General features: G+C 32.8%; 1 protein-coding gene across 2 annotated transcripts; it reads left to right on the top strand.

The window, feature by feature from the left end:
* Positions 1 to 4,503: 4,503 nt before the first annotated feature.
* LOC110813639 (uncharacterized) lies at positions 4,504 to 15,354 on the top strand. Of its 2 annotated transcripts, none has more exons than XM_088222298.1 (8): positions 4,504 to 4,770; positions 4,879 to 5,286; positions 6,151 to 6,224; positions 6,333 to 6,731; positions 7,737 to 9,003; positions 10,891 to 10,985; positions 12,134 to 12,275; positions 14,382 to 15,354. In XM_088222298.1, the coding sequence occupies exons 1-8, from the start codon at positions 4,605 to 4,607 to the stop codon at positions 15,059 to 15,061; spliced, it is 3,231 nt and encodes a 1,076-aa protein (XP_088078424.1). In that variant the 5' UTR covers positions 4,504 to 4,604; the 3' UTR covers positions 15,062 to 15,354. The 2 variants fall into 2 exon arrangements, with proteins under 2 accessions (XP_088078424.1, XP_088078423.1); XM_088222297.1 differs by having other exon boundaries at positions 4,505 to 4,770; positions 14,373 to 15,354.
* The last annotated feature ends 1,881 nt before the right edge of the window (positions 15,355 to 17,235 follow it).

Genomic DNA, 17,235 nt, shown 5'->3' with positions numbered 1-17,235 from the left:
AAACAATACTTGAAAATACTTTGATTCAAGAGGTCTATCTGACACTTAACTTGAGGGTGAAAGATAGAGTGGTAAAGGACAAGAGTGGATGAAATTATTAGAGTATTTTGCCAAGTTAGTGAAATACGAGAGAATTTGTGAGAATTTTTTTTACTAATCCTTTTGCAAGAAATCTTCTTAAAATGTCAAGTGAGCATCAAAACTCCGCCAACATAATGCTCTTTATGCAAGTTATGCATGTAAAATTAGCACGACTTAGTCAAAAGGTAGATACCTTGAGTAGTGGTAAAAGTGAAGTGAGATAGGGGACCCCTAATACAAGGTAGCCTAGAACTCAACATCCTAAAAATGAGGCCATATCCTGTAATGATGTGGAGGAAGATCAGGTTAGAAGAAGAAAAGATAGGAGAGATAATAATATTAGCTCCATTAAAATGATGATACCACTTTCACAGGTAAGAATGATGCAGAAACCTATCTAGAGTGAGAAAAAAAGTAGAGCTAACCTTCGACTGCTGTAATTACAATAAAGAAAAAAAGATCAAGCTAACAACTATAGAATTCACTGATTATGCCCGAGTGTGATGTGATCAACTAATCCTCACTATATGGCATAATGAGAAATGACTAGTCTCCACTTGGAGAGAGATAAAGTGATCATGTGAAAAAGGTTCGTACTGTCTTATTATTATATAAAAATGCATCAAAAATTATAACGCTTGACATAGAGATCTATGTCTATTGAGGACTATCATAAGGAGATGGAGATGGCCACGATTAAGGCCAATATCAAAGAGGATTTCGAAGCAACCATGATAAGATTCTTGAAAGATCTTAATAAGGAGGTTGCCAAGATTGTGGAGTTGCAACACTATATGGAGTTGGAAGACATAGTGCACATAGTCATGAAAATCGAGAGACAACTCAGGCACAAATGGATGGACACATCATATGCCTCCCCTATCTATAGCTCAGAATGGCCCAAGAAAGAAGAAAACAAGGGAACATATGAAAAAAAGGAAAATTCTGCACCACTTGATCTAAAAGGTAAGATACCTAACTCATCTCAAAAGTATAGTACAATTAAATATTTTGGGTGTCTCGGAATCAGACATATTGCCTCTCAATGTCCATATAAGAAGATCATTCTATTGAAGGATGATGACAGATTTGATAGTGCTAGTGATTATGAGAGTAAAGATAATGATAACACCACCACTAGAGGATGTTGAGGAAAAACTAGAATAAAGTAATCAGAGAGAGAATATTTTCCACACTCATTGCCTTATAAATGAGAAGGTATGTAGTCTCATTATAGATGGGGGTAGCTGCACCAACGTTACTACTACTACCCTAGTTGATAAACTTGGATTAACATGCACGCACCATCCTCACCCTTATAAGTTATAGTGGTTGACTGATTGTGGAGAGATGAAGGTGACTAAGTAGGTATTAATTTTTTTCTCTATTGGGAGATACACTAATAAAGTATGTTGTGATGTCGTGCCTATGCATGCTAGTCACATCCTATTAGGAAGATAATGACAGTATGATAAATGTGCAACTTATGATGACTATTGGAATAGTTATTCCTTTAACATGAGTGGTCAGAGTTTTGCATTTGCACCACTATCGCCTGAAAAGGTATTCAAAGATCAACATTAGCTTAAAAACTCCATAAAATCCCAAAAAAAAATGAAATATTAAACAACATAAAGAGATAGTGTTACTATATGGAAAAAGAGGAGCTAAGGAGATCCTCTTTCAAAAAAAAAATATTAACTCACCTCAAACATTCTTTTTTTAATAGTGTTGTTTTGCAAGATATTTTTTCAAAGAAAATCGAATTGGTGAAACCCTTACATAAAAGTGTCCGATTTGAGGATGAATCATTTTTGAAGGGGGAGGGAATGATGTGAGCATGGATATGGACCATAAAGAGAAGGTCCAATCCAAAAAAAGAGGAAAACAAGCCTAGAAATATAAGGACAAATGGTAGTTACATCTCAATCCAAGTGGAAGAGGGAATCAAACAAGAAAATACAAGACTTTTAAAAAACCATATTCCGGCTGAAAAGGAAAGATTATGGCTAGCCCTAAACTTCCATTTATTTTCTTCCTAATTTTTTTATAATCAATTAAGATTTTCTCCATTAAAAGTTTTCAAAAAGGAAGATCAAATCTAGCCTAATTAGTCGAAATTTCTTAGTTTTTATTAATTCTTTAATTAAAACAATATCTAAGAGATCTATTTCCTTGTATTGCCAATGACCTTACTCTATAAATAGGCCTTCAATTTCTAATTGTAAGTATTCAAGATTGAAATCAATAACATTATGAGTCTTATTCAAGAGAGGCATCTTCATCCATCTTGTGGAACAAGGAGTCGATATACTTATTAAGGTAATTCCTTGTGGTGTTCTTCCATTATTCTTTAAATCATCCATTTTTCAGTGATTTTAGTTCATATCATTCTTGATAGAGGGTTAATTAGGGAAGGTTATCATATGATCAAATTCTTTTGGTGTCTTGAATGAAATTGTGTGAGTTCTTGATCATGTTAGTTGATCTTGGATTCCGCATTAATAATGGCTTAACTTAAGTTAAAAAACTTGAAAGTTGATGGACTTGGATCTATATTGGGTTTCAATTATCATATAATGATTATAAATCGAGTTTAGGTTTTAGAAAGCTACCTACTATGAGTACAACTTATTATTATCCATTCTAAAGTTTATTTTGCCTTCATGTGACTTTTTTTGCTCAATGTCAAAGTCCATTTCTTCTTGCACATTTAGGTTATTCATTCTATTTTTTATATCTATTTGATGCTTTTTAACTAGAGGATACAAAAACTTACAACTTCTCTAACTAGCTTTGCATGACATCTATTTGTTTGTCTCTTTCATGGAGCTCCCTTGTTATTATTTCTTACTCTTTACAAGAGATCACATCTTGGGGTTAGTATGGTGGCAACCAACCAAATACGTCTTTAAATGATTATAATTCAACTCGACCAAACTCGTTCAGATTCATCTCGAATTTAGCAAGAAAGTTTTGTTTTGTTAATAAGCTGAATCTAACCTCTAAAATTTTGATTTGAAAATTCATAAATATATATTTTTTATCTATTAAATATTAAATATATTTTTATATTTGATAAACAAATTTCATCAAGCTTATGAAGCTTCATTTTAAACAATTTGAGCTAATTCATTGTCGAATTTGAGCATTACAAGTTAGTTTAACTATAGTTTTTTATGATCATAATTCAAATTTCATGTTTTTAGACTGAGTGAGCTCGAGCATAAAGAAAATTTTAAATCGTGATTTAAGTCAAATTAGATTCCAACACAATTTGAAATTATCAAACTTAAATATCTAAGAATTTAGCACACCCCAAATTATTACTACCTGTAGTTATCAGTATTGTGATCTCGCTTTTTCATTAATACTTGTGTGAGAAAATATATAAGTGGTTCAGACACTTTTCTTTCCTCCTGCTACAAGCCTTCCCACAAAAATGCTAAAATAATGATATCAATGTTTATACAAGTTTAGATGATAGTTTTGAGGATTTATAGATGATATTTGAAGGCTAAAAATTGATAGATAATAATTGACATTATAGAGATTGATGATTAATATAAGATAACTAGTAAACAGTTGCCTATCAATCAATATTTTGTTTACCTTAATTGTTCTTTATTTCTTGAAACCAATTATGAACAAACCAGCATCAAGTTTTCTTTAAAAAAAGAATCACTATGAAAGCCAAAATTCGTAAGTATTCAACTACTAAAACTTAAAAATATGTTTAAAGAATAAGATAAATTTTAGAAAAAAATAACACAAATTATAGTAATATAATATTATATAAGAGATAGTGAATTACTGATACAATGACGTGATCTTTTCATAAATGATAATTATTCATTATGGATAGTAATTAAATAAATTTTCTAAGTATTAATTATAATTGTTGGTACACACAATTATTTTTCTCTCAATATATATGTGATGGTGAAAGTACTTATTCTCTATGATTGTTGAAACGTTTATGGTGACTTGTAAAATTTATTCTCTGTTAACTTACACACAAATCTTGAGCACGCCCACTTATTGAAAAATTACTTAATAGATAATGCACTAGACGAATCCTGAGGGACCCTTAGTTTTCAGAATATTATATTCTCATTAATATTTGTATTACTTAAGTCGATATTCTTGCTTCAGCTTTGTCCACCCCCGCTTGAACAAATTAAGATAATAAAAAAATAAATCTCATGTAAAATTTTTCACATAATTAAAGCAAGTAATTCAAATTGTTAGCAAAATTGATGGAATTTGGAGGATATTATTTTAGTTTAATGTAAAATAACATGAAGTCACTATTTATAATTTTATAAAAGATTTTATAATCTTTTAATAAAGTAATTAGGAATTTAAAAATAAATTATATAAAAAAAGTTTATTTATGTGTAAAATGTTGCTCACAAAAATAAAATTAAGCCTTTCTCATTTAGAAAAAGAAAGTCTAAATAGTTCATACAGATTCTTTTACTTCCGACTTCCTTCCAGACAAGCGTGAATCGAAGAGGACGATGATGATGAAGTTGCTCTTGCCGTTGGCTTTAGCCATCGTTATCTTCTCATCCACTGTTGGTTGTCAATCAAACAGCGACGGAGAATGGCAGATTCTGACAAAGCAAAACTTCTCCTCTCAGATCCGACTACACCCCCACATCCTCCTTCTGGTCACGGTTCCCTGTTCGTATTCTCTCTCCCCAATCTAAGTTTCACGGGATTCTCTTTGTCCCTGATATGTAATATAGGAGAAACAGTTAATATAAGTCTTATTTGGGCTTTGATTGACAGGGTGTGGTGAGTCTCGATCCCTAATGATGGAAATAGTTCAGTTGGCTACTGAAAGGGGAGAGGAGTTTCGGTCTCTCAAGTTAATGGTTATGTACAGAAATTTAGAGAAGATGCTGGCGAATGCGATTGGTGCTACAGAGGGAATAACACTCTTATACTATCACCATTCTGTATCTTATAAGTATCAAGGAAAACTTCGAGCACAGAGTATATTGTTTTCTGTTTATCCTTATTTGTCAGTTTCGCCTGAAGAACTTCCTCTCAAACGCTTGAATTCCCAAGAGGACTTGGAGACATTCGTTGAATCAACAGATCGGGCTTTAATTCTTCTGGAGCTTTGTGGATGGACTCCTAGACTGCTGGCGAAGGTGAAGAAGAACGTGACTGAGTATGATTTTGGCATGCAAGGTGAGTTAGTCATTCTTGGTAACATCTGCGAACTTCCTCGTTTCCTTTTCAGTTTATCCTACTTTTTATTGTAATATTTCTTCCTCATTTGAGAAAAAACTTGGTTTTGTTACCATTAAGCCCTTTTTTTAGAAGAAAAGACATATATAGATGAGGCGGAGAATTTACAAATCTCCCAAGCAAAAAGGATCCAACAGAGCTACAAATCAATCCAATTCTTAATGGTATTGCTTTTGAGAAAAATATGGAAAATCCTCAACTAGTGATCTCTAGTTGTAGAAAAGAAGCTTCTTTACCATTAAACCTGACTTGTGTGGCTTAGCATTGAAGGCAGTTGCTAAGTGGTGAACTATTCCCTATTTAGTGGAACTGGGGAAGAATATGTTTGAAATAAGCACTGGGGAAGAATATAAAATTGTCTTTTCTTTTTTCCAGGTGATAATTGCCTACGATTATTTTCTCAACTTATCTTTTAATTGCTTAGCCACTCTGGAGACTGCATATAGTTATTTAGATAACAACATTTTTGAAATCGTTAGAATACCAAATCCTTCCCAGGTTGATCAAAATAACATTTTTGAAATGGTTACGTTACCAAATTGTCCCCATATCGATCAAAATTTCTATCACATATTAATTCATGTAGAAATTATATATTTTTGTAGTCTCTTATGAGTCCACTGAGATACCTCCCAGACATCATATGAAATGCTTTGATTCAAAGTGTCATTTTAGTAAGGCAGTATCCATTTAACTTTGGTATTAGCCCCTTTTTCTTTTTCAACCTTCCTTTTCTTGCTCTGTAGTAGCAGGCCTGTTATAAAAACAGTGGTTGCCTCTTCAAGTTGAATTTGTGCTTTTCAGGGGATCTTTCCAGTAGAAGCTTCAGTGGAGAGAGTGATAGACTGACAGTGACAAGAGGGAAGGGTAAACTGAAGGTGGCTGGTAGCTTCTAACAGCATATCTGTATGAGATTAATTTGGTCTGGCACTAAGTGCTCTGTTTCTGTTATATCATCCTTAGTTCCTCTTTGTATTCCTAAACAGGAAGTGGAACATGGAAAGCTGATGTGTGGCACAGAAAATGGCATGGGTGGGATTCCTTGGCTTATGGAGTTCAGCTCAGTTAATGACAGTGATACATTTTGGGACACTGATGATGTAAACTTTGGTCTTGCCTTGCCCTGTACTTTAGAAAATTTTCAGCAGTTTGATCAATTCTTCTCCAAATTCATTGCCATTGCTAGGGAGTTTTTGCTGCCTCCTGAGAGAAATAGATTTGGTCTGATTACGGAAAGATCGTTGCTCTCATCTATTGGTATAGGTGATTCTGGTTCATGGTCAGTAATGCTTCATTCTGCTGGCTGCCCAACATGTTCAAAGATTGTCAAAGAGGCAGATGAAGTTAAGGGTGCTCTACAGATGGATAATTCAATTGTGGCAGAAGTAAGCTTGTTCTTTCTTCTCATAAAAATCTCCTTTTTTTTGGAGACTGTTTGGGGTTTTTTCAGAGTTTGTTCTCTGGTACCTAGAAGTGATATAAGGTTAAAGCCTTATCATTTGAGTTGCTAGTTTACTTTGAATGGGAATCTTGAACACTTAAATGGTCAGGATTACCAAGTGTATAGTCTATATAGTTACTTATTATGATGCTTGATAACTCACTGGATAATATTAAAGGGCATGGTATTTAACTGCATATAACCTTAAACTTCTTTCTAAAGTCTGCTTATGAATTTAATGGAATCATTTGTTTATGATTTTAATGAAATAATTTTCATTTGTTTATGCAAGATAATTGTTGATCTTTGATTTATTTTGCATAGACTGTAGTTCTTAATGCTTATCTTGTTGTTTCTCCCTGGCAGTAAGATGCTATAGCATGTGGGCATGGTGTAATCTATGTATATGTGTTGCATATAGTATTGGTTTGCAGATGGCTATTTGTTGATTCTTTTCCTTTTTGGGCTTAACACACTGCATCTGATGTACGGTATTATACCAAGATGGAAAAATAATTATTTGATTTCACTTTGCGGATCTTCTTTTCATGTAGTATTTGTCAATGAATTATTGATTTCTGCTTTCTGGTTGTTCAATTGATTATGTCTTGATCCTTTTAGCTATTGCGATCTGTAATAACTAGTTGTGCCACCATAAGAGCCTGAATTACAGCCAAGAGAAGGTTGCATTCCCTCTGTCAAGAAGAGAAAAGACAGAAAAAAAAAATTGGCGTTGACCTCTTTCCTTGGAATTTTGTTTCCAAAACTGGTGCAACTTTTTTTTCATCACCCTTATTTAGTGCATTTTGTGGTGATTGTCAACCACAATGGTCTATATATCTCCCTTGTCTCATTATGTTGTCTCTTTTTCCCTCGCAAATTAGTGTGTGTTTTTTGTGGCCTTTTATTCTGTATTAAAATGTCAACAGCTCTCTCATTTTGTGTGTAGCTAGAAGGTTATGATCAGGATCTTGATCCAGCTTTACCTGCAAATAAGCCATCAGTAATCTTATTTGTGGATAGATCATCTGAATCATTAGAGATTAGAAGAAAGAGTATGGAAGTTCTTAAGTTCTTTAGAGAAGTAGCTGCAAGCTCTAAGATACCTGATCAGAGAGCACGGCACAAGAATGACCAATCTGAGAAATCCCTGAAGCAAGCTTATCAAGTTTTAACTAGTCCATCTGAGCATCCTAGATTGAACCTATCTCCTGAAGCTCGGATGATTAAATTAAAGGATGAGATGTCTATCATGGTCATTAATGAGGGTAAACATGTGACTTTAGATATTGCTTCAGATTTACAAGGTAGTTCTTTGCACGAGATATTAAAAAATCTTCTTCAAAGAAAGAAGGAAACAAAATTAAGCTTGCTTGCCAAGGAGGTCGGTTTCCGTCTTTTATCAGATGATATTGACATCAAAATATCAGATACATTGCCATTATCGACAGAAGTTCGACCTAATCAAGTCTCGCAGTTCCCTTCTGAAGAAGCCCGTGCAACAAAAACTGTTGATCTAGATGCTGAATATTTACCAGAGAAGGAGAGTAGATCTGAAGATGTGAAGAAAGAAGCTGATGCAAGTGAACAGTTAATATCTATAGAAGCTGATCAGCTTGATGGTGCTATCACTGAAAATGTGAAGAAAGAAGGAAATAGTTCTTCACATGTAGAGTCAGAAGAAGAAAGACATCATAACTTTGAGGGTTCCTTTTTCTTTTCTGATGGTAACTACCGGTTACTTAAAGCTCTAACTGGTCAATCAGTGACACCATCATTGGTTATAATTGATCCCACTACAGAGCAGCATTATGTCTGCCCCAAAGAGATGATGTTGAGCAGTTCTTCATTGGCTGGCTTCCTTCATGCATATCTTAATGGAAGCCTTTTTCCATATCGACGCTCGGAGACCATTGTTCAAAGTTCTAGAGAGGCTATACCTCCTCCATTTGTTAATACGGATTTTCATGAGGTGAATTCCATTCCTCAGGTTACAACTAGTTCTTTCTCTAAGCTGGTTCTCGGTTTTAATCAATCCAACTCTGAAAATGCGTCCCATGCTTGGAATGAGGATGTTTTGGTTCTTTTCAGCACTAGTTGGTGTGGGTTCTGTCAGAGGATGGAACTAGTTGTTCGTGAAGTCTATCGGGCCATAAAAGGATATATGAAAATGTTGAAGAATGAATCTACAAACAGCAACACGGTTGGCAATGCTGGTAAGTGGTTAAAATAATTATCCGTCATCTTGCCATTGCTTTTTGCCATATTTGGTTCCTTATTTCATTTATCTTGCTGTGCAAAATGGACAATTCTTTTGCATTATTAGCAGGTACGGTTGGCAATGCTGGTAAGTGGTTAAAATAATTATCCGTCATCTTGCCATTGCTTTTTGCCATATTTGGTTCCTTATTTCATTTATCTTGCTGTGCAAAATGGACAATTCTTTTGCATTATTAGCAGGTAGTTAATTTATGTAACATTTTTACATTATAGAAGTAATTGTTATATGTTAGCTTAGGAGTGCTTGAGCCGACAAAGATGCAATTTTAGATTCTGTTTTCTCTGTGATATAGTTATATATACACATACATGTCATCCATGTATTTCTTGGTACTTTATCTACTTCCTGCTTACCTTCTTTCTCATCCTTTGGGGGCTTCATCAAATAATAGTAATGCGTTTAAATAGAAAAAAGTTTGATTTGTTTTTTTGATGGAAAATTCCTATTCAATTTTGTTTATTCTCTTATGAAACTAATTACTTCTTCAATATTCAGAATGTAGGTTTATAGCTGATTTATTTAGTAGTCTAGAAGTGCATGGACTGGGTTTTTTCATGTTGCATGATAAGAAGTGATAAGTTTACTCGTAACAGTTAATCATGATTATAGTAGATAGTTGTTGCTAGAAAGTTTCCAGATTCTTATACCTCTTTGGGTTTCTTTTGAAACTAAAATGGATTTTGTTTGCATATGCCTTAAAATTGTCAGCTAACCGTGGTTTGGGCCTAAATACCTGATAGGCTTAGATACTTGTTCATCTGCTGGGTTTCATATGTCAACTAATTTAGTTAGTCTTAGACTGGAATTTGCCTGGAAGCTAAATAGTATTAATGGAAAAATAAGTCTTGGGCTTTTTAAGGAACGTGTAATGGAAGGAAGAATGTTTACGTGGGTTTGAGATAGAGTTTTATATTTAAATTTTTTCTGCTTTTGAGGCTTTTGAGGATGTCTTACTCTCTTCACTTGTGCTTCCTCTATTTTCTCTATATTAACATTGCTTTTCTTTTCATTTAAAAAAATGAGTACAATTGAAAAAAATTGCTGAATGGGGTATGAAAATACAGAAAGAAATGACAACCAGATATGGCATGAGTGAGGCTGAGATGGTAGCTGCTGGAATAACTTAAATAAGTAAGGAGAGAGCATTCAAAATGATCTGAATACGTGCAGCATAAGTTTTATTTTATTTTATTATTTTTTTTCTCTTTTGCTACATGGAAAGCTGCTTATGGCAGCCCATGAACCCACAACGTCTTAGTGAGGTGAGGAGGAACTTCCCAACTCTTCTAGAGTTGGTTTATAGAAGAATGAGTTGCTCCAAGGAGGAAGGATTCATGCTCAGAGATTTCAAGAAATAACTAACAGAATTTTTTTTTGGAGTAAGCTGTTTAGAGAGAGAGAAATATTTCCTTAAAAATAACTTGCAGGATGTGCTCGTGCTGCATCCTCTTGGTTCTCTTGTAATTAAAATGTTTTCTTACCTAGAAAAAGTGCAAAAGGGGCTTTGTTGTCAAATAAAATATAAGAGTTTACCTCTAAACATGAGATGGAAGAGTGGAAATTCATGTTTATAGTTTCTTACTAATTTTGGAAAATAGTCCTTTTGAGTTGAATGAGTTGAGTGTTTCTCCATAAAGTATATTAAGGAATTCAGTGAGCCTGCTGCATAATGTCACCCGGTGTAAGTAATGGATTGCCGGTTCATTAGTGGCATTGATTTATATATTTCTGTTTTCTGAAAATTGTCTGTTAGTATAAGTATGAAGAATGGTAGTGGTAGAATAGTTTCACATCTTTTTGACAGTTGTTTTTAATGTCACAGATAACTTGACGAACGTTAATGCAAAATTTCCATCAATCTACTTACTGGATTGCACACTGAATGATTGCAGCTTGATCTTGAAATCAGTTAAGCAGGTTTGTTTAAATCATATCTGATTTTTCCTTATATAATGCTTTTTCTGGCATTTTCACAGGAAGTAAAATGTCTATTTTTGATTTGTTGTGTGTGATTAATTTGAAATATCTTGTAGCATATGGTTGCTTTGTTAAACTAGTGAGTTAAATTTTTTTCTTAAAACTAATCTTGGATGGCGGTGAAGATAATCTTAGGTCATTCATAAATTTATGTTGAGTTAAAATATAACTCTGCTATAAATTTAGAAAAGGATCTCGAGTATTCAACTTTCAGGACTTAAGCGTATCTATTGATGTACTCAAACTTTGAGATTGCTAGTTTGCTGGTCATTTATTGTCCACTCTTTGGACGTGAAAGAATTACTGTTATTTGTTTTTTAATATTTTACAACAAGGAGAGGTATTAGAAAGAGAGGAGCAATAGAAGATATAGGAAGATAAGCTATCTTCCAACAAAAAAGGAAACAATTTTTTTTAGTTAAAGGCATTAGTAGGAAGAGAGAAGGAAATATAAGCTACGGGAGGATGAGCTATCCTCAAACCAGGAGCAAGAAAAAATAACACAAGCAAGGAGGTGAATCAGAACAAATAGCATCCCAATTCCTTTGAAGTGTAGACCAAGAAAACCCCTTAAAGAAACTGAGAATCTCTGGGCCATAGCCCAAAGAGAAGTGAGAAATACCTCTCTATCCCAAAACTTAATATTCATATGAGACCTTTAAAAGGGCTCTTTCTTCCTTGGTCATTTTCTTAAAAGGAAAGAAGTATGACATTAACAAGGCACCAACAGGCTTTTTCTGCACTGTTTCCAATCTTTCAAGAATTCTATTATAGGGCTCATTATAGAATTGAAATTTGATATATCTCTGATAAAAATAAATGATTCCATTAAAGTGTCTAAATCTCTGATAGAGTGAGGGCAAACCGCTGTTTCATAGTTCTAACTTTGTTGCTGTTGGAATTACTTGCTGGCAACCTGGAATTCCCATAAATGTGGAAATGGGAGGTTATTTTGCAAACTAAACTTTCTAAGTTATCTTTTTTTTTTTTTTTGGTTTTACGGATAATCACGTAAGCCCAATGTTTATATATTTTCTTAATCAAAATTTTATGGGTCTATCATATTGTTGGGTGTATTGGACTTTCAGAGGGAAGTTTATCCTGCTCTGATGTTATTTCCTGCTGAGAAAAAAGAAGCTGTCGTTTATGAAGGAGATATATCCGTAGCTGGTATAATCAATTTTTTAGCTCATCATGGAAGCAACTCTCGCAAGCTCTTAACTGAGAAGGGTAAGGGTCTTTTCTCCTTCTGAATGTTCAAATTGGAACATCTAATGGTGCAGAACTAATGCATGTTTTAATGTATTACTAATTGAAGGATACTGGAGCTCCTCTCTAATACACACTTCATTTCTTTACTCTTGCCTCCGTTATGTTATCTTGCATATGCATGTATAATCAAGGATTTGATTAGGGGTAGTTCAATGGTCGGTTTTTGGATTATTTAATGCTGATTCCATTATCTCTAATGTGGGTTGTGTGAAAAGAGAGAAATTTAAGAGTTTTGGGGGGATAGAAAATGATTTTAACAGCATCAAGGATAGATGGTTTCATCTTTTTGGTTCTTTATTCTTGGAACATGATATTCAGGATCTTGAGGATTTGTGGATGGTTTTAGATCATTTGATTGAGCTGTAACTGTTGTATATTGAGTGGTACTCCCTTGGAAGTGATATCTCTTTTTATTTCAAAAATAAAAAATAAAAAAAATAATTCAAAAACCGAACATAACCGAACCGAACCCACCGGATTTACATGTTTAAGCGAAATCAAACTGACCAAATTATCTCAGTCAGTTCGGTTCATAACCGATTAATTGAAACTGTATTTACCTATTCAACGTGGTGCTTTTTATCATGGTTTTTTCCCAATTTCACGAATTATCTTGGACTGTGAGAGTTGACTTGAAACTTGAGAGAGATCAGATGAGATGAGAGCTTTCGGTTCGAGTTGTGGAGAGAGAGCCAGAGAGAGCTTTTCATTCGACTGAGAGCCTCAAAGCTGAGAGGTAGTGAGGGTGCTGTCGTGCCCCATGGTGGTGAGGAATGTGGGGATTGGGGAGAGCCGAGAAGGAGAGGACATGAGACCTTCTGCATTCTGGTTTGACTAAGAGGCGAGAGCCGAGAGAGTGAGGGTAGGGGCCTTCTGTGCCAGCTGGTGAAGAATGAGGAGTGTGTCAGTGTGTGTAGAGACTTGACTACTCGAGTGAGGGACCTGAGGGTGACTGAATTGGGTTGGGGGGTAATGGGAAAATGGGAATTAGGGATTTTTGTATGATATATATATATATTACATAATTATTATTTAGGTATAAGAAAATATATTTTAATTGGTTATTCAGTTGGTTCAGTTTGCCGGAAAACTAACCAATTTTCGACCTCACCAAATTGGTTTAGCCGAACTGACGGACATAACCGGTTTAGTCGAAGCAGTCTGTCCTAACTGGTTCATTTTGAATCAGGTTTTTCGATCCGATTCAATTCTGCACACCTCTACATTTTGTTCTCTTTGAAGAAAGAATTATTTTGAGCTTGTAACTAGAACTTGCATCCAATTGGCTGTTTTCAGATGGATATTCCAAAAGTCGAAGGAAAGATCAGTTTCATGCCTCATGAATTGGAGATATCCAGTTCCTATGTTTACCTGAAAAAGATTCATATCAGTTTTCAACTACATCTTCATAGTTTTTCTTCCAAAAAAAAAAAAAATCCATCAAACTATGTTTCGAACAAATCTAGAAATATTGTGGCATTTATTTGTAAATCTAGACTTGATTCATCTAGGAGATGACGTAAATTACATTAGGATAACAAAAAGGTTTGACCTCATAAGAAATTCCATGTATAATATGGAATGATATTCTAAGTTCATATAGAATTCCAGAAGATGTGAATTTTTATTATTTAGGAAAAGTCTTTCCCTATCTTCAATTGAACCAAGTGTAGATTTACATATAAATTCCATAAAGATTTTGAATTTGTTTGGAACATAGTTTGAAGCCTTTTTTCTTGTGATGTTGATGTTGTTACTTAGAATTTGGGTTAGCGTATGGTAATACTAATTTTATGTTGATCCTCCTGGGTCTGTTTATGATACTGTTCCTTGACCGTTTCTAGCAATAGAGGTTATTATGAAGTCTAGGTTGATAAGGGGAACCTAGGGTTTGGAACACCATAACCTCTATAATTTGCTTATTAAATTTTATTCTTTCCCCTCTTTAAATCTATTTGGATTTAAAGATTATTATTTTAGCATTTTTCAGCTGTTGGAGTTTGAGTTATTCTTTGCTTTCTTTTTATGTGGAAGTAATGTTTTAAGGTTGTCTAGTTTTGGTAGGAAATATTTGGACCTCAACTGGAAAAGGAGATGAGAATCGGAATATATTTGATTCATTACCTACTAAAATTCACAAAGAAGCTCCTCCAAGGGACAAATACCATGAAATTCTACTGAAAAACGTGGTGCCTGAAAGAGTTGGGGAACGTAATGAAATCAAATCTGACATCTCGAAAGGCTTGCATAAGACGCCCTCTTATGTGCTAGTGGGTTCAATACTTACTGCAACTGATAAACTTCTCACTGTACACCCATTTGATAATTCCAAGATTATTATGGTGAAGGCAGATAAAAGTAGTGGATTTCAAGGCCTGATTTTCAACAAATTACTAAGATGGGACTCTTTCCAGGAACTTGAAGAAGGATTAGAGTTCCTCAAAGAGGCTCCTTTGTCTTTTGGGGGCCCTCTTATAGATCATGGAATGCCTCTTGTTGCTTTAACTCAAGGAATTACAGAAAATCTATACCCAGAAGTTCTACCAGGTGTTCTTTTTCTTGACCAACTGGCAACAATTCGTGAAATTGGAGAGATAAAATCCGGAAACCGCTCGGTAAGGGACTATTGGTTCTTCTTGGGTTACTCTAGCTGGGGTTGGGACCAGCTTTTTAATGAGATACACGATGGAGCTTGGACTGTAGTCGATGAACATAGTAGAAATTTAACTTGGCCACAGAGCTGACATTTTTAGTCTGTAGTTTTATTAGTGCATGCTGGACATGATGAGTTGAAGATTTCTGTTTTCGGAGGAGAGAAAAAAGGGAAAAGAAGAAAAAGGCATAGTGAAAAAGATTCAGGCATCTGAGGCAGGGTTTAGCACACATTAGAAGACATTATATTTGTACACTGGACAAAGACTGTACATATAAAATTTTGTATTTTTTCTTTTGAAATTCCATTTATGTTTCTTAAGATGTTCAAATTTTTAAGCTTTGTTTATCAGTAATAGGGGATTAAATAAAAAATCCTTAAACATTGCAGTCTCATTAAGAATGTATGTGCGTGATGATTGCTGTCTATTGTCTCACACTGTCTTGTTTCAGAAATGCCACAGAATCAATTTATTGTAGCTACTGTATATATAAATGATTAAATGTAACTGAAATTCCTTAGGAGCTTTTCGAAGCAGTTGATTGTTGGTAGAGAGAATTTGACAGGAAAGATATGAGAAAAACAAAATTTGTTTTGGTTTATAAATTGAGCACTTAGCAGGTGAAATTCATATTCATTAATCTGCACACATAGAAAAGATGTTAGAATAAGTTTATATAAATAAAACACATCCATTAAATACTCCCATTATTGTTTGATCACTCCATGTGCTTAAAGATTCTTTTTCAAGGGTACGGGGATAATGAAAAATTATTTGGTTCAAAAAGTACTTTATCTCAGTGCAACAGGTACATTAATATATTTTCTGTAAATTTATTAATAAAATATAATTATGCGTTAATATTTTTATAAATTTATTAACAAGATAGTTCTTTCTTTATTAAAATATGTTGGGATAAAATTAAATATATATTTAGATATCTCTTGAGAAATAATAGATAATAACTTAATCTTTTATTTAAAATGATCAAAATAATAACTAATTAATTATATAAATATAAAGTATTTATTTGATCCACATAACGTTAGATCTCAAACAAATAATTTGTTCATACTTAAAATGATACAGCAAAATTGTGATGATTTTTTAAAATAAAAAATTATTTCTTTAGATCATGAAGAAATACTCGTTGTACATGAAATAAATCGAATATATGTATGTTTGAGATTGATGATATAACATATCTAAGAGACATAATTTATCTTATAAAAAGAATGTATCAATGATATTTTATAATAATAATGTCGTATGCGTAACTTAATTAAAGGAAGAATGACATAATAAAACATATTTTTTAAAAAAGTTTTTTACACATTATCTTTAAATGAATGACAATATTGAAAATTAAACAAAATCATTCAAGAGGCAATTTAATCTAATCGATTTACTTATTAAATTATTATCTACTGCTATGTAAAAAAATTAATATATAATATTAGTTTATATTATTCAGTTGAGAGAAACAAAAAGATATTTTTATTAGGAAAAGTTATTATATGTTATATTATTTTTTCCTATAACTAAAATTTTATTCTACTGAATTTTTTTAACAATATTTTTAACGAAACAATTTTGTTTTTTTTTTTTTTAAATTTAAAATGAATATCCGATAGAGAGTATTATGAACTCTTCAAATTTCAAAGATTATGGATGACCATATATCTTCCTATTTTATAACTCTTAATTTATAATTTAATTTAATTTGTAATCAATTAAGGGTTGTAAGGAGACTTATGATTGAGATGAATTTAGGAAAAAGATTTTTTGTCTACTTTCCTTTTATTTATTTTGTTTTTTCATTACTAAATTGTTGTCATGTTTTCTTTAATTTTATAATATAATTAAAATCTCTAATGTTATATAAAGATAACAAAATTATATTTAAATTTTAATCTCTAAAAAATATGAATTTATTCAAAAAATAAAATAAAAATTTAATAAAAAATACGAATTATTAGTTTCTGATATATAGATTATGTTTGAGATAAAAAAATATTTTAAATAAATTTATATATTAATTCATTTCTTAATGTCTGAGTATATTAGGTATAAAATAATATAAATTAATGATATAATTCATTAAAAAGAATAATATTATGAAGAAATTTAAATTGTGATTCATGATCCCTAAACCTAATTCATGATTATAATCTTCTAATTGGGATAATCACGATTCAAATGAAAAATTGATTTAACAAATCAAACGGCCCTTAATCCAATTTGAATCCGACCCAATTACCCGA

The sequence above is a fragment of the Carica papaya genome, chromosome 6, assembly GCF_054855325.1.
Source record: "Carica papaya isolate Zhongbai chromosome 6, ASM5485532v1, whole genome shotgun sequence".
In the NCBI taxonomy this organism is placed as follows: Eukaryota; Viridiplantae; Streptophyta; class Magnoliopsida; order Brassicales; family Caricaceae; genus Carica; species Carica papaya.
This window is presented reverse-complemented; position numbering and strand designations above follow the sequence as displayed.